Source organism: Danio aesculapii, chromosome 21, assembly GCF_903798145.1.
Source record: "Danio aesculapii chromosome 21, fDanAes4.1, whole genome shotgun sequence".
NCBI lineage: Eukaryota > Metazoa > Chordata > Actinopteri > Cypriniformes > Danionidae > Danio > Danio aesculapii.
The window spans coordinates 41,873,698-41,892,608 of record NC_079455.1 but is presented as its reverse complement, the minus strand read 5'-3'; the positions used below and the strand labels follow the sequence as shown (position 1 = coordinate 41,892,608).

General features: G+C 38.1%; 1 protein-coding gene across 1 annotated transcript in view; it reads right to left on the bottom strand.

Moving 5' to 3' along the window:
• Positions 1-18,911, bottom strand: part of ntng2b (netrin g2b) — a 148,981-nt gene that overhangs the window by 63,232 nt on the left and 66,838 nt on the right. Inside the window, exon 3 of the mRNA XM_056446966.1 lies at positions 2,624-2,796. Within this exon, the coding sequence (XP_056302941.1) occupies positions 2,624-2,796 (173 nt within the window). The remainder of the gene's footprint in view (positions 1-2,623; positions 2,797-18,911) is intronic.

The window sequence follows — 18,911 nt, the reverse complement described above, 5'->3', positions numbered from 1 at the left end:
AACTAACACTAACATAATGTGATTTTTAAACTTTTAATATTTCTAATCATTATTGTTGTTGTTGTTATTATTATATATTTTACCCCCTAAAAGTGTATTTTACAAATTCTAAATTTAAAAATTATATTAGCATAACAAACACATAAAACTGACATAATACAAATAAACGTTTAATATTTCTAACAATGCAAATAAACCTTTAATATTTCTAATAATAATGCATTTAAACTATTAATATTTCTAATAATGCCATTAAAATATTAATATTTCTAATAATGCAATTAAACTATTTATTTCTAATAATGCAATTTTTAAACTTTTAATATTTCTAATAATGCCATTAAAATATTAATACTTCTAATAATGCAATTAAACTATTAATATTTCTAATAATGCAATCAAACTATTAATATTACTAACAATGCAATTAAACTGTCAATGTTTCTAATAATGCAATTAAATTATTAATATTTCTAATAATGCAATTCAACTAATAATATTTCTTATAATGCAATTCAACTTTTAATATTTGTAATTGCAAATAATAATAATAATAATTATTACTATTGTTGTTGTTGTTGTTGTTTTTATTATTATTATTATTATTATTGTCTTTTTTAACCCCTAAATTATATTTTTGAGTTAATATTCAAATTACATCGCGAAAACAATCAAAACTAACATACTACAATTAAACTTTTAATAATTATGATGCAATAAAACCATTAATATTTCTATTATTATTATGTATGTTATTGCATATTTTATTATTATTTATATAAGATTAAACAGTTTTTAAAAATGTAATGCATGAATGTATTCTGGCCCAAATTTACCTCCTAAAAAAAAGGGGCAAAGATGCATAATTAAGTCTTTAAATGCTATCTAGGTAGGAGACTCACTAGGATTTGGAACATATCTAGGGTTTGTCGTTCAGCCAGTGATTGGAGCAGATTCGGGAGGGTTTCTCTGCGGAGGTGTGTGTGTGTGTGTGTGTGTGTGTGTGTGTGTGTGTGCCTCTGTTCTCTGGGAATTGGCCAGTCTTGATCTTACTGTGAGCTGACAGCTCTGTGAAGTCTAAAAGGCTCTGCAGCGCTCGGCTCGGCTCTGGAAGTGAAGTGAGTTGAGATCTGCAGTCTGCTCACTTCATCTCTGTGTGTGTGTGTGTGTGTGTGTGTGTGTGTGTGTGTGTGTTTGGACTGCCCTAGATTATTATTTTATCATGAGTGCTGCTGGTAAAATGGAGGCATGTTGTGTTCCAGAGGATCTCCCTTTGGATACTGTACTGAAGGGAGGAAAAAATGAAATTGGTGTTCACTTTCGTTTTATCCACTTTTCCTGGTGTCCTCATGTGCCTCTTCTTTTTCTTTCTTTCTTTCTTTGTCTGGCTTTTATCTCTGGTTTTTGAGCTCACAGGCGAGTCCCTCCTGATCGTTTTGTCCGAATGTTGAGGGATAAATGAGATCCGCGCGTCCGTCTGCTTTCTCTGTGTGTGTCGGAGTGTAAAGATCTCTGAAGCTCGGAGGAATTCTGCTCCAGGAATTCTCGGCTCACAAAAATAATGAGGGGAATTTCACTGTGACGAGTCCTGCGCTGCTGGAGGAGTTCAGATGTTGTTTTTAATGAATTATATTTTAGAGTAGAATAGAATATTATTGGATGGATTTGATCTGTGTGAAATCTACCGCAGCTCGTCTCCACAGTCGAATAAATAAATCATAATTACTGGAACTTTTATCTCACAATTCCAAGATATGTCTGTTGCAACCTTTCTTTATTTAGTAATAAAAAAGTAGTTTAAAATGTGTCATTTCAGATTTAATAAATAATTTTATTTATTAGAGAGGCAGTTGCAGATTAGGAAGGAAAGTGGAGACTAAACAGTTGCGTTTTTAGTCGTTTCTTGAAGACAGCAAGTGACTCTGCTGTTCTGATGTAGTTAGGGAGTACCAATTGAGCATTGCATTAACGCCACAGCCTACCTGAGTATTGTTGCTGACCATGTCCATCCTTTTATACCTCATACCCATCTTCTCATTGCTACTTCTAGCAGGATAATGCACCATGTCATAAAGCGTAAATCATCTCAGACTGGTTTCTTGAACAAGACAATGAGTTCACTGTACTCAAATGGCCTCCACAGTCACCAGAACTCAATCCAATAGAGCACCTTTGGGATGTGGTGGAACGGGAGATTCACATCATGGATGTGCATTCGAGAAATCTGCAGCAACTGTGTGATGCTATCATGTCAATATGGAGTAAAATCTCTGATTAATATTTCCAGTACTTTGTTGAATCTATGACACGAAGGATTCTGAAGGCAAAAGGGAGTCCAACCTGGTACTAGTAAGGTGTACCTAATAAAGTGGACAGTCAGTGTACATTGCAAGTTAAAAATTGTTTATATATTTGAAAATAAATGTGACAGAACTGAGAGTTTGTTTTGCAATTTTTTTGGTCAAAATTCCACTTCAAAATTGCACTTATATTTTTCTTTTTTGTGAAATTATTATGATTTTTTTTATTTAAACAATCATTGCAATCAGGAACAATCCCTTATCAATGATTTGTCTTTTAAATGTAAGTTGTATGTAAATATCTTTCTGTGTATTTTACTCACATGTGTTTGGGGATCCGTTTGGGGTTGGTAAATAAGATCCTGGTTTCCAGGTCTTGGCTTTATATCCTTTTTTGCAGCGCTGGCAGTCCTGGCCGGTGGTGTTGTGTTCACACTGACACTGTAAGTTGCCGTCCACATAAACACACTGAGACGAGTGAAGGTTACATTTACACCTGAAACACACAAAGATTAGATTTTAATTATTAATAGCTTTTAATATATTTACAGTTGAAGTCCAAATTAATTGCCCTTCTGTGAAATGTATTTTCATTCATTCATTCATTCATTTTCTTGTCGGCTTAGTCCCTTTATTAATCTGGGGTCGCCACAACGCAATGAACCGCCAACTTATCCAGCATATGTTTTACGCAGCGGATGCCCTTCCAGCCGCAACCCATCACTGGGAAACCCATACACACTCATTCGCACACACACATACACTATGGACAATTTAGCCTACCCAATTCACCTGTACCGCATGTCTTTGGACTGTGGGGGAAACCGGAGCACCCAGAGGAAACCCACGCAAACACAGGGAGAACATGCAAACTCCACACAGAAACGCCAACTGACCCAGTCAAGGCTCGAACCAGCGACCTTCTTGCTGTGAGGCGACAGCACTACCTATTGCGCCACTGTGTTGCCATCAAATGTATTTTATTATTTTCCAAATAATGTTAAACAGAGCAAGAAATTTTACACAGTATGTCTGATATTATTTTTTTCTTCTGGAGAAAGTCTTATCTGTTTTATTTCAGCTACAATAAAAGCAGTTTTTATTTTTTAAACACCCTTTTAAGGTCAATATTATTAGCCTCCCTAAGCAAAAGCATCAAGGACGTGTTTGAATCCACTTTTACTATTTTTAGGACAGAAAAATACGCTCTGCACCGAGCGCATGGTCTAACAGGGTTGCGCTTATTCTTTTAATGAGTTCTGGGTGTGTTTTTGAGCATAACGTGCATTAAACCAATCAGAGTCTCATCTCCCATTCCCTTTAGGAGTCATTTGCTTTGCACCATGGCGCATTTGCTATTTACATGGCGGACTTTGTAAGTGTGAAAACTGAACGCTTCACTAGTGAGAAAACAGTTAAACAGAGCATCTGCAGCGCGAGGATAAAGAACGAGCCTCCTCCATTCAGCCTCTTTACTTTCTCTTTACTTTACTCCTTACTTTACTCCTTTACTTTTGTGGATGAGGAAACGGTGTTGTACACACTCCACTGAAGACATACATTAGCCTACATAATTAATTTCATTTGTTCAGCACAAAGATTTGTTTCAAAACTATTTCTAAATTCAGTTCTAATTTCCAGCAAACGAATAAATGAACAATAATAATGAAGTGTGGTCAAAAAACTGAGCTATATCCAAACACACGTCCTGTTCTTATGCTCCATATGGTGATGCAGACGTCTCCAAAACCCCACAGGTGGACAAATCTAAACTTGTTTTATTAAAACAAATATAAATATGTATATAATAAATAACACTGCTAATAATAACATTATACAAATGCAAATTGTCATGAATAATCTAAAAAAGCCCCCGAGATGAGGCATGGAGGCAGTGGTGTTTATATTGATGTAGTAAATACTAATTTTTGTAACGTTTTAATCCTTTAATTGTTTTCATTTGTAAAGATATGTGTGTGTTGCTGTACATCATGTGTGTATTAAGCAATGTGTGAGTGTTTGGACTGCATAGGTGCATAACTAACACGCTCTGCGCTGGACTTTAGAGCAGCTTTTAGTTGGTCAATGATGTGGTCTATTTCATTTTCTCAAAATAGCAACGCACCAACAATGCGCCTTAACACACCTCCTTAATAGACCGGAACACCCATGAGTCCACAAAATGGTGCAAATGGATTTACTATTTAAACAATGTGACGCAAAACGGAAAAATTCGAGTTGCACTGGTCTGAAAATAACAACAAAACATGCCAAACACCTCTTGTGCCTTATTGCGCCTGGTGTGTGATAGGGCCCTGTGTGTGTGTCTTCATGTTTGTGAGAGTGTGTGTGAGTTTGTGTGCATATGTATTTAAATATTAGAGCTCACTACACAACCCTGATATTTACATTGCTTTGATGATCTGAAACATTAAAGTGTGACACACATGCAGAAATTGAGGGGGCAAATACTTTTTCACACCACTGTAAGTTTGAGTTTGATTCTGAATAAACAAAAACAAACCTATTTCCCACAACATCCAGGGCCGGAGCAAGCTGAACTGCCGATCTAGGCAAAGGGCCGTCACGCCGCCCTCAATCAGTGTTGCTAGATGTAGCTGACTGATTCCGGAACAGTCATCTGGAAATCACGCTAAATGTGGGGTGGGTTAACGGTCGCCGCAATCAAGCTAAATAAGGGGGGGGTGGGTCGAAAAAGAAAGTGAACAACCTCACTATTATGCCGCCTTTTGGGGTGGAGTGGGGGGGTTCAGTATGTCACCTAGGTCGCCTCTAATGGACGCGCCGGCCCTGACAACATCGGATCTTCCATGTCAGAAGTCAAGACAGACGTGTTGAAACATTTAACATGCTGATTCAGTCAGAGAGATTGGGAAAGTAATACATGTGAAATGAGAAGTGTTGGAGTCGCAGTGAAGCAGGTGGAGAGTTCTCAGAGATATAAATTACAGGTGTGTGTGTGTGTGTGTGTTGGCAGGTGGAGAGTGATGAACACAGGTGTGCTGCTGCAGATTGAGCTCAGGAAAGCAGAAATGAGCGTTTGTGTAACAGCAAATGGCCCTGATCCTAAATGAGACTCTTACACCTGAGCAGCACTCATGTGTCTGTGTGTGTGTGTGTGTGTGTGTGTGTGTGTGTGTGTGTGTTTTGAGTGTATAAGTGTGTGTGTTAGTGCAAGTGTGTCTTTGTGTACAGTATGTGAGTGTGTCTTGGTCTATGCGAGTTTTTGTATATGTGTCGGTAAGTGTCGGTGTGTGTCTGTGTACAGTATGTGTGTCTGTGTGTGTGATTGAGTGTTTAAGTGTGTGGGAGTGCAAGTGAGTCTTTGTGTACAGTGTGTGTGTGTGTGTGTGTGTGTGTGTGTGTGTGCAGATGTGTGATTGAGTGAGTTTGTGTGTGAGTGCAAGTGTGTGTCTGTGTACATTGTGTGTGTGTGAGAGTTAGTGTGTGTCGGTGCAAGTGTGAGTTTGTGTGTGTGTGCCTTTGTGTATGTGAGTGTGTGTGTGTCTTTGTGTAAGTTTGTGCGTGAGTGTGTAGGAGTGTGAGTGTGTGTCTGTGTATATGAGCGTGTCTTTATGTGAGTGTGTGACTTTCTGCATGCGAGTCTGTGTGTGTGTTTGTGCGATTGAAGGAGTGTGTGTGTGTGTGTCTGTGCAAGTTTGTGTGTGTGTATGTGATTGTGTGTGTGTGTCTGTGTATATGAGCGTGTGTCTGTATGTGAGTGTCTGTCTGCGTTTGTGTGATTGAGTGAGTGTATGAGTGTGTGTATGTGATTGTGTGTGTGAGTTTGTGTGTGTACATGTGTAATTGAGTGAGTGTGTAAGTTTTTGAGTGCTGATGTATGGGTGTGTATGAGTGTGTGTGAGCGTGTGCATATCAGTGTGTGTCTTTGTAAGTGTGTGTGTGTGCATGTGAGTGTGTGTCTTCGTGGACGTGAGTGTGTGTGTGTGTGTTTCTTTGTATATGTGTGTGTGATTGAGTGCGAGTGTGTGTTTGTGTCTTGTGTATGAGTGTGTGCATGAGTAAGTATGAGTGCGAGAGTGTGTATATGAGTGTCTGTCTGTATGTTAGTGCGTGTGAGTGTGTGTCTTTGTGCAAGTGATTGCGGTGTTTGTGATTGCAAATTTGTATTTGTGTCTTTGTGTTTTGAGTGAGTGTATGAGTGTGTTTTTGTGTATGTGATTGTGTGTGTGCATGTGTGATTGAGTGAGTGTGTAAGTGTTTGTGAGTGCAGATGTATGTGTGTGAGTTTGTGTGTCTTTGTATGTGTGTAAAGGCTTGTGTGTTTGTGTGAGTGCATCTTTGTGGATGTGAGTTTGTGTGTGTGTGTGTGTGTGTTTGAGTGTATATGTGTGTATGTGTGTCAGTGTTGAGCTTCAATCCAGTTTGTTCCGCTGGAGTGAACATGGATCCATCAGCATCAAATATTCACAACATCGTCCTGTACCTTGAGCCAGCCCTCATCTATCTCTCTCACACACTCTTTTTTTTCTTGCTTTTTCTTCTCCGCTGCCTGTGAGCGTTTTCCCCCTCTCTTTCTTCTTCCCTCCATCTCCTTTAACCTCGTTCTCTGACACCATCGCTCTTCTAGCATGCGGTTTAGTGTGTTCTGAAGTGGTCCAGCTTCAACTGTCTGCCGGTTTGTGGTTATTCCTTGATTTATCAGACACTTTCCAGTGTGCACTTACAGGTCTTCTGAAGTGACTTAAAACAGTGCTTTTTACCTTTTTCCCCCCAGGAGACCCTTATTTTAACATTCAAAACCCTTAAAGAAACATTCATTCATTCATTTTCATTCAGCTTAGTCCCTTATTTACCAGGGGTTACCACAGCAGAATGAACTGCCAACCATTCCAGCATATGTTTTACGCAAGTGGCAACCTCCCGCTCTCCCTCAGGAAGCCAAAAGGGAAATAACTGAAACTGCAATTCATCGACTCGCCTTTGGGGGCTGGCTCCAGGAAATCCAGCTGTTCACTGACTGCAATGGTAAATTGGCCAATTTCACAGCTGATAAAAACATGTTTACAGCCTGGTACAATAGATAGTTTTGGTGCATATATCTTATATTACCCTTCATGACAACTGTAAGGGGGGCGAATTTTTTATAACTCATCCGTTTCCTTTATATTACGCTATATTAAGCCTGCATAATTAAGGGCGTGGCCACTTGAGTGACAGCTAGGTCTCGCTGGTTGCCGTCACTTCACCTCAGCTGATTCCGGCTGATTAGCCGCTGAACTCGGCATGTACACCATATTTTTGAGTTGTTTTATGTGGCTTTACACAGTCACAGTGGTTTATTGTGTAGACCAGGGATGTCAAACTCAATTCCTGGAGGGCCGCAGCCCTGCACAATTTAGTTCTAACACTAATTAAATGCAACCGATCAAATTTAAGTCTTTCAGTCTTGTTTGAAACCTACAGGTAAGTGTGTTGAAGCAGGGCTGGAGCTAAACCGCCAACTTATTCAGCATATGTTTTACTCAGCGGTAACCCTTCCAGCTGTAACCCATCACTGGGAAACACCCATACACTCTCTCATTCACACACATACACTACGGCCAATTTAGCTTACCCAATCCACCTATTCAACTTATTCTCTGCGTACGAGTGGGCGGAGCCATTTGAATCATTTTGGCTCGAGACTTCTAGTCTCATTCACTTCCATTAAGTTTTAGACGTTAAAAACAGCTCGTTTTGCTGCTCGACGTTGGATGTTTTCTTATTATATTATTCTACTTTGTCTGTATTGTCATGCAAACACTTGTTTGTAGAGTAAGTAGTTTGACTGTTTTCTGCCGTTTATTATTCCTAGTCATTTCTCCCATAGACAGCTGAATCGGAAGTTCTAAAACAATCGGAAAAATGAGCGCACTTCCGCATTGAAGAATAAGGTCAATAGCACATGTGTTATGACTGTGGGGGAAACCGGAGCACCCTAAAGAAACCCACGCCAACACGAAGAGAACATGCAAACTCCACACAGAAGCACCAACTGACCCAGCCGAAGTCCCCACTGCGCCACCGCATCGCCCCTTGACTTCAACTGTATCTGTTAAAGTTTACAGCTGTAAAAATGTGCCTTGATGTACTTTAATGCTAAAAATGTGTTAACCTGCTACAATACAAAGTTACTTGTCAAATAAATCAACAAGGAAGCTTTTTTTTTTGTTTAAGTTATTTAATTAGCTTGTTTATGTAGACTGCAGAGTGATGCAAGAAAAAAATGACTTCGAATAATTAAGTAGTTTGTGAAGCATGTTAAAGTGTGCCCTCTAAAAGTATAAGTGGCCCCTGCCCGGCCCCCCCCTGTTACTGTGGTCTAGAACCGCCACTGCCCAGAGAAAACCCATGCCAACACGGGGAGAACATGCAAACTCTACACAGAAATGCCAATTGACCCAGCCGGGACTTGAACCAGCAACCGTCTTGTTGGTGACAGTGCTACCCACTGCGCCACTGTGTTGCCGTCCCAAAAGTGATCATCGTGATCAATGATACATCATAAGAGCTAAATATGATCTATGTAAGCTGTATACTTTTGTTGTCTTTGCATGTGAATGATGTCTTGTCTCTTTTAAGAGTTCACACTGAGCTGATGATTGATTATAAAGCTTGTTTGTGCCGGGAGAGAGCCCTGAGCTCATAAGATCCTCGAGCCCGGGGCTCCCTCCCGTTTGCAAGACGAGAGGGGAGTTTGAGCTCAGGTAGAGAACTCCCCTGCTGTAGTAGCTAATGAACAGATAGTGATCGCTCTTAAGAGATAACTACTTAGTAGGAGCATGTCAATGGCGCTGATTTGGATTAGTCAATTAACTTAAGTTACATGTTTTTGAATGGTGGGAGGAAACCGGGGGGCCCAAGGGAAACCCACGTGAGCACAGGGAGAACAGGTTAAACTCCGCACAGAAATGTCGGCTGGCTTGGTTAGGACTAGAACCAGTGATGTTTTTGCTGTCAGGCAACAGTGCTAACCACTGGGCCACAATGCCACCCATCTAGGAAAGGAAGGGGGAGTGGGGGTGGAAGGGGGGAATTCTTCAAAACGAAGATGGCTACTATATGGAACTTGGAGTATTTATAGGGGCTTAGGAGTCGTCTGATTGATATTTGATATTTATTCATTGGGATAAACTCCTTGAGATGTACCATCTCATTTTCAAAGGGGGTCCCACAATTAATCACAATCACATAATTATAATATCAAAAACAGAACAAAACATAACTTACACAACACCCAAAAAACAAATATATCGTAAGAAATCATTAAAAAAAAAGGGGGGGGGTGGTGTTTGGGAGGGAGGTGGCTGAAGCAATTTACATACACAAATACGTATATATACGTAGTACAAAAACTATATACTGATCAGTGAATCCAATCACCAGATAAATGATAACATCCCCAGGAAAAACAAGTACAATCCAAAGTAAAATATGATAAAGTTTGCTTTGATTGGTGAATTATAAACTGAATAATGAAGGGGCCGGCTGCAAGCAATCATAAGCACGTGATCCTCTCGAAATTAGTTTATAAATAAACTTCCCTTATAAAGAAAAACTTCAGGTCTAAGTGTGACAATGAAGTTGTATGATATCATGTGGGTCTGATGTGCGTGTTTTGTTCCCCAGAGCAGAAGTCCTGCTGGGATAAAGATCATTCAGTATAGTGCCCTAGAGCCGCTGGGACAGCAGAATCACTCCACCATCTGCTGCCCTTCACCTCACACACACATGTGAACAACTGCTGCGCTCACGTTTCTTCAGATCAGCTCAAAATCTAAAGTCCCGCAAGAAAATGTTATTAGCTTTCCTGTGACATTTTATTTGTTTTCCAAGTGGTTAGCACTGTTGCCTCACAGCAGGAAAGTCGCTGGTTCGAGTCCCAGCTGGGCCAGTTGGCATTTCTGTGTTGAGTTTGCACACTCTCCCCGTGTTTGGGTGGGTTTCTTCTGGGTGCTCTGGTTTCCCCCCTATAGACACATGTGCTATAGGCGAATTGGGTAAAATAAATTGCCCATAGTGCACGTGTGTGAATGAGTGTATGGGTGTTTCCCAGTACTGGGTTACAGCTGGAAGGGCATCCGCTGTGTAAAAATATATGCTGGGTATGTCGGCAGTTTATTCCGCTGTGGCGACCACTGATGAATAAAGGGACTAAGCTGAAGGAAAATGAATGAATGTTTAATGAGAGGGGTTTTTCGCAACCCAGGCTCATTCTGAGAACGTAGCCCCGGGGATGTTTCTGGAGACCGCGAAATACGTAGCCGGGGGTACGTACGGCTGCATTTCATTTTTTTAAGCGTACGCTGCGGGGTAGTGTGACACCGTTCCCTTCGGCGCTTGCCGGCCGGCCAGCCGGCCGCTCACCTCCGTGTGGAGGGCTTTCCCGCTGCAACCAGTTTGTCCGGTTAGCTCTTCGTGTACTCTGGCGGACTCGAGGCGCAGAGAAGGGCTGACCACGACGACGACGACGACCGGGTTCGAGTCCGGGGAAGAGCAGTTCCAGAAATCAGGTAAGAAAACAAAAACAAAATCCAAAAAAATGAAGCGAACAAGTTCGTCACAGGGTGAGAATGTGGTCAAAATCCGAAAACGTGGTAAAAATCAGACGAGGGCTTTTCTTTTTCTGGACGGCTTTTATGAATCGTTGTTGGTTGGGTTAAGGGACGGAGGAGGGTGGGTCAGCCGATTGGCCGGTTGCACGGTCAATCATTCTGTCATCCAGGCAGACAGGCGGAAGGTCGTTCGACAGCAGCCTCTAGCGGGTTTACGCGAGAACGGCGCGGGAAAAAGAGCGCACAGCGGATTCGCGAAAAACAAAAACTGCAAAAATACGTACCTCCTGGGACGTATTTCGCGGTCTCCAGAAACGTCCCCGGGACTACGTTCTCAGAATGAGCCTGGGTTGGTTTTTCTAGACATTTTTAAATGATAGTTTTAGTAAGTCCTTTCTAATAACTAATTTGGGTAACACTTTAGTTTGTCACAATTTACAATTAACTACTCTGTAAAAATAAAAAATAAAATAATAAAAAAATAAAATAAATTGGCCGTAGTGCATGTGTGTGAATGAGTGTATGGGTGTTTCCCAGTACTGAGTTGCAGCTGGAAGGGCATCCGCTGTGTAAAAATATATGCTAAAACAAATCTTTTTCTTTATTTAATTGTTTAACCAGGAATGTCCCACTGAGATACAATATCTCTTCTACCAGGGAGTCCTGGTTAAGACAGGCAGCGTAGGACAGAGTTACAAAAAATAAAAAAATACATGTCACATCACATAGACACACAAAACTAGTATAAACCGTAATCTATTGTTAAAACATGTGCACTGTTCTAAATATACAGTCTTTAAAAAATCTTTAAATATATCAAGACAACAAATATATTTATGTGGCTTTAACTGATTTTGGTCAGTTAGTCTTAAGTTGATCAGATTTACCTCATTTTTTTAAGTTATGCAAAGTTTAACCTAATATTTTTAGTCAGTTTGAGTTCATGTATGTTGAGATGACAATAATTTGATCCAACTAAAGAAATTAAGGCAGCAAGAATTTGAGTGTGCTGGCTTATTACCAAAGATATTAACTGTTTATTAGTAGCTATAACGTATAATTTTATTCTACATATCTAATTCTACCTAATAACTAAACCCATCTTCTACCTTAGTAACATTTATTAAGCAGCTAGTTAGAAGTTTATTGAGCTAAATTTCTTAGTTAATGGTATATTAACCCTTTCATGAGTGAGTTTTAAATGCTCAAGTCGACCCTGCTGCATTATTTTTTTTTGTTTTGTGACCGTTAAGGCTGATTTATACTTCTGTGTCCTGATTTATACTTCTATAGCCCTTGCCATGGCTGACACTCAAAAAATTTACCTACACATTGCAATGATGCATAGCGCAAGCTCTGTGATTGGTCGGTTTGGTAGCGGTGACGATCGTGGGCGGTGCTGAGAGCCGCGAGCCCGTTGGAGTGAGTGTTTACAAGTGTCGAGTCCCATTAAGGAGCTCCAAATGGAGACTTTTGTTTTGTGTTTACCTTATGATTAAAGTTGTTGCACGTTTCCCACCTCTGAATGAGTGAGTTTTACCTACTTGTAGAAGAACAAACTCGACATAGGGGAACATAACCTACACTGAAAAAACTGTTGCATGCAAAACTGTTGTAAACTATTTATTTGTGTTGAATTTAAACAAACAAATTAAGTTGAATATTGCTCAATTTAATTTGTTTGTTTAAATTCAACACAAATAAATTGTTTACAACCAATTAACGTAAAAAAAAATAAGTAAATCCAAGGAATCATCTTTGAATAATTTTTTCAGTGTACTGCCAGCTAGCATTTTGGAAGTGTTATTGCAGGGCAACCCAAACAGCATGCAGAAGTATAAATGCACGGCTACACGCAAGGCAGGCGCCGTGGGTCACACCCATTACTCAACGCAGAAGTATAAATCAGGCTCAAGTTAGAATCCATTGCGTTCTAAAGTTCCCATGGTGAAGTGTCCCCTATGATCTGTGTAAATATTGTATTTAGTTTTTTACCCTTTTCTGTAAATATTGAGAAATGTTCTAATTATATTGTGAAATTTCTGATAGTCTAATTCCGCTGTTGCTAGAAGGGATACAGCTGCGATCGAAAGTCAATAAGTAGCATTTATATTATTTATCAAATTCTGCATTAATTGTTTTTTTAATAGCGTCTACCCCTACCTCAACCCTAAACCGAACCCTCACGGTAATGTAAAAATAGTATTTATTGTACAGTGTCACAAAAATTATGCTACATTAACGTGAATATCCTCAGCTGTATCTCATCTAGAATTCACCCTCTCCTGCAGCGCTGTGAAGTCTAGATGGGATACGGCTGAGGATAATCACGTCAATATAGCATAATCGTTGTGACAAAAGTGATAACCCCTGAGCCACTGCATTGCCCCTGTTTATACTCATTCATAATAAATGAGCCATAAAATCTTGAAGACATCCTATTATGATTGAATGTGATGCTCAGCAAAAAAATAACTAGAAAATTTAATTAAATGTTTTCTGAGGGATCGAAAACCTACATAAAGATTTTTCTTAAATTATTTCATGCTTTATTAAACTAATCTTAAAATTAATATGACATCAAAATGAACCATTAATTAACAATTATTTTGGCCAATACCGAGTTCATGACTAGTGAATGCAATTAATAATTATTTTAGTCATTTCAAATAAAATAGATTTATTTCCCCAACTCCTGTCCTTTTTTGTGTGTGATTTTTAAGAAAGGCTTTATATAGACTGCACTCACAAAGAGTGGACTGAATAATTTAGAGCAGAGTGTAACTAAACATTACAGATTATACAAGACTTGCAGAAATGACAGAAATTCCCATGCCTTCTCAATATTTGATAATAGTCCCTGATTTTTCATTTTATTTTAAATGCACACTGTGAAAATTACCTGACATTTTTGTGTTTTCCAGAACCATGGGAATCATGTTACATAATTATGGTCCAATTTTGGGAACATTTAACTTTCCTACAATTGACTGCATACTAAAATGGTCAGAGACTTTCATAGAGTAATGTGTGTGTGTGTGTGTGTGTGTGTGTGTGTGTGTGTGTGTGTAAACCGTTGAAGGCAGAATTATTAGCTTTCTATTCTTTTTCTAATATTTCCCAAGTGATGTTTAACGAAGCAAAAAAAAGCACATTTTCACATCATTTCCCTTTTTTTCTGTATTTCCTTAAGTTTGGCTGAAATAAAGTTTTTTTTTTTTTTTTTATATTTTTTTACATTTTAAAAAAGATAATTAGGGTCAAAATGTTATTAGGAAGAAATTTAGCATTTAGAATTTATAAGTATATTTTATATATATAATTTTTTTAATGTGATTAGCTACACAACAAACAAACCACTGTTGTCCAATGACGTGCTTAATTAACCTAATTTAGTTAACCTAATTAACTCAATTAAGCCTTTAAATTGCACTTTAAGCTGAATAGTAGTATCTTGCAGAATATCTAGTAAAATATTATGTGCTGTCATCATGGTAAAGGCGAAAGAAATTAGTTACTAAAACATTGAGTTCTGTTAAACAGCACTTGGAAAATATTTGAAAAATAATTTTACAGGAGGAATTTTGTTATATATATGAAAATGTAGTTCATGCGTGAGAGAAAAACGTTATCCTAGTTCACGTGTTTGCCGTCAGAACTACAGCAAGTGTGTGTTCCTGACCTGTCAGCTGTTAGCTCAGCGGCTCTTCAACACACACATGCACACGCACGCGTGCGCGCAATACTTCACTGCATTATAGAGCACACCAGATTACTGGCATGAAACTCAACAGGTGTGTAAGTCATGCAGTTTACAAAACTGACCAATAAAATTCTGTTACTGATGCTCTGCGTGCTGATTTGCTGTTCATGCTAATCGCGAGCCATTTATGTTTCAATTAGTGTTTAGTATTTACCACGGTTTGTGTTTTTCCGTCATTTCAAAATGACAGTAGCCTATATTTTGACTTTATCACAGTTATTAAATCAGTGCGTTAGTGGGACAGTCCAGGCTACATGTGTGTGTGTGTCAAGCATTTCGGTGAATTACATTTGTTTGAGTTGGTTATATATTTGAAAGAAAGAGAAACTGTTGACTTTAGCGATGTCGATGCTTCATTTAAACAGCACAGGATGTTGTCTGACAACAAGGGGAAAATGCCTCACAGCAGTTGTTTTCCATCCCATTAGATTACATTTTAAATGACCAGTCCAGGAGGTGGCGCTGATCGACAACAGTATTAGTTCAAAGACAATAAAAGCAGGTAAAATAGATTAAAACCATCGTTTCAGAGCTGTCGAAATGTGACTGTTTATACGCATCAGCTGCTGACCAAAAGTTCTTAGCATTCTCCTTGCGCTTACACGCAAAACATAATGGGTAATTTTGCGTCCTAAGAAAACGGTCTATATGTCAACGCACTAACCACTAGGATATTGCCGACCGTGTCTTCAGATATTTGAAAGATATTATAGATATTAACAATTTGTCAAGCATTAGTGAATTCTAAAGAAATACTAAAATGTGTATTTTTTGAATGTTTATGAACAAAGTCTATATTCCTCCTTCAGAGATCAGACCTTTCATCAATGGTTACGTTATAAAAGTGGCAAGAGGAGTGAAATACATGGAAGAATAAAATTTCAGACAGAGTTTTAATACAATTTAAATTAGAGTTGATCATGTTATTTTTGCCAGATGTCATTTTTTTGGACATAACGTTACATGATTAATGGTTTTTTGCTTAAAGATGAAGACCCCACTCAGTGTTTGTTCCACAAAATTCCTGTTACTTTAAAACTCCTTCTATTGGACTGTCTTGCTTTGAATACCTGCAGAAGGCTTTTTGGTCAAATGAGCTGACTTGACATTCAGCAATGTGTCACCAGGGAAAAAAAACATAGATTAACATTGAAAATCTTATCTTATTTATGTATTCATTAGTTTAATTGTATATTGACATTGTTTTGCCATGAAAATAGCCATTGCTGCTGACATGGCTTTAAATAAAAATATATGATATGATTTTTTTGTAATTTTATAATAGGAATACTACTTTAGCTTTTCTTCCTTTAAAATATTATATTTAACTCAATCAGTTTTTTGCCATTATTAGCGAATACTCTCAATTTCTGAATGAAAAAGTTTTCAAAGACGTTCTTAAAGTCCAGAGAATGAGTTCCATGATGACATCACACAGAATGCGCATTCTAAATGGAGCCGTCGCTGTCATTCTCTCAGTTTCTCTGTTAGTTATGGATTATGTGAGTGGTTTTATGATGAGCAAATCAAACAAACAAAGTAAACATGAACACCAGCGCGAGACGCCAGAAGTCTCTGATTCTCTTTGTCTCTGGTTTTCCCTCCTCTGTTCAGTAGATGATAAAGAGCCACCAGATCTCAGTTTCTCACACACATATTTGCTGCAAATTATTAAGAGCGATTCGTTCCCTCAGAGACTCACAGAGCAGAATATAAAGAGCAGATCCTGTAATTGGATATGATGGAGTTTAATTTGTCTGTTGTCATTTTATTCGTCTGACTTTGATTCACATGCTGTTTTTTCTATACTTTACTTTCAATCAACAGTATAGTTTTCATTCATTCATTCATTCATTCATTTTCTTTTTGGCTTAGTCCCTTTATTAATCTGGGGTCGCCACAGCGGAATGAATCGCCAACTTATCCAGCAGATGTTTTACACAGTGGATGCCCTTTCAGCTATAACCCAGCACTGGGAAACACCCACCCACACACACACACACACACTCATACACTATGGCCAATTTAGTTTATTCGATTCACCTATAGCGCATGTGTTTGGACTGTGGGGGAAACCCACGCCAACATGGGGAGAACATGCAAACTCCACACAGAAATGCCAACTGACCCAGTCAGGACTCGAACCAGCAACCTTCTTGCTGTGAGGCCACAGTGCGGTTAGCTATGTCGCTCCTATTTCTATATATTTTTTTATTTATATTTATATTATACATATAATTGAAATCAGAATTATTAAACCTCTTATAAATTATATTTTTATTAATTTTCCCAAATGATGTTTAACAGAGCAAGGAAATTTTCACAGTATGTCTGATAATATTTTTTCTTCTGGAGAAAGTCTTATTTGTTTTATTTTGGCTAGAATAAAAGCAGTTTTTAATTTTTTAAAAAACATTTTAAGGTCAAAATTATTAGCCCCTTTAAGCTGTTTTTTTTCGATAGTCTACAGAACAAACCATCATTATACAATAACTTTCCTAATTACTCTAACCTGCCTAGTTAACCTAATGAACCTAATTAAACATTAAGTGTCTTGAAAAATATCTAGTCAAATATTATTTACTATTATTTAATATTATTAATATCATCATGGCAAAGATAAAAGAAATCGGTTATTAAAATTTGTTAAAACTATTATGTTTAGAAATGTGTTGAGAAAAATCTTCTCTGCGTTAAAAAGAAATTAGGGAAAAAATAAACAAGGGGGCTAATAATTCAGGGGGGCTAAAAATTCTGACTTCAACTGTATATATATTTTCTATATATTTTTGTTTTCATTTATTTATGGTTCAGTTTTAGAATTAATGTCAAAATAATTCAGTTATTTGCCACTTTTTAAAAAGCTTTTCCATTTAATGTTTGCATTTTTTTAACCAACAATATCTACGTTTTGTTGTACGATATATTGCACCAAAATATATTGCGATAAATGATATGATCATTTTAAGACCATTTTATGCCAGATTGAAAATATAATATCATCACAATGCAAGTACACTCTTCCAAAGACCACATCGTATTTTATTTTTAACAATATTTAATTAAATTATAGTCATTTTTATCGGTTTAATAATGAGGCATTGGAATCAGAATGTGAAGACACACATCCTAAATAAATAATAATAAACGTTAACACACAGGTGCTAGGTAAAAAGATCAGAGGCTGCGATATCTGCCAGATCTATTTTCGGTCGTCAGACACCGCCAGCTTCAACATCAGACTCTTCACTTAACTCAGTGATTTATCTCAATAATCATAATCACACTGTTCTGCTTTGACCATTATTTTTCCTGCATTCCTCTTCCCCAAAAAATCAATCCTACATTCTCCGTGCAGCCACTGCTTTTCACACTCTCTAAACTCTGTGTGTGCGTAAGTGTGTGTGGTTTGCTCTTCAGTCACACTTCAGTGAGAGTGTTTTCCCTCTGCGATTCCCTCATTCAGACTCCACACACACACACACACACACACACACACACACACACACACACACACACACACTTCACATCTCCCCATCTGTCCATACGCACTTATTCCACCGTCACCAACTTAGTCAAAGTAACAGTTTTTTGCGTGTCGGTGTACATATATAAAGTCCAGAGATCATCTATAAGTTAGTGTGCTCCAAATCAAAGACTAAATTCACATTTAAATATTACACCAATTTCAATAAACAATTTTGATGACATCATTATGCACTTCAGCTTCTCTTCAGATCTTCTGACCAATCAAATGTTCTCTAGTATCTGATGTGTTCCTCCCCCTACAAAACCTGGCTGAAACCAGTCACTTATTCACATTCATCTGAGAGCTCAGACCTAAACACTGGAAATACTATAACGATAGCACAGTAGGGATCATGTCTAAGAGTCGACAAAGACCACAAAATGAACACAAAACTCTTATACAATAATAATAAGTGTTGAATACTTTATTCACTCATCCAGTGGCGGTTCTAGTTTAAATGGCACCCTGGGCAAACCACCCCATATGGATGCCCTTCCAGCCGCAACCCAGTACGGGCCAATATACCACCCAATGTTATTATTAATATACAATTAATAATCTAAATAAATTACAGAAATCAATCCTAAATGTAACTGGAAAACAATGTAAAGAAAGACACAACTGAAGTAATATGCAAAGATCACTTAAGAAATCTTTTGCATGAATATTAATGACAATTCTATAGAATACAAAAAAGTATAGGTGGGCATAGATGCATTTTTTAAAAATCTAGATTAATC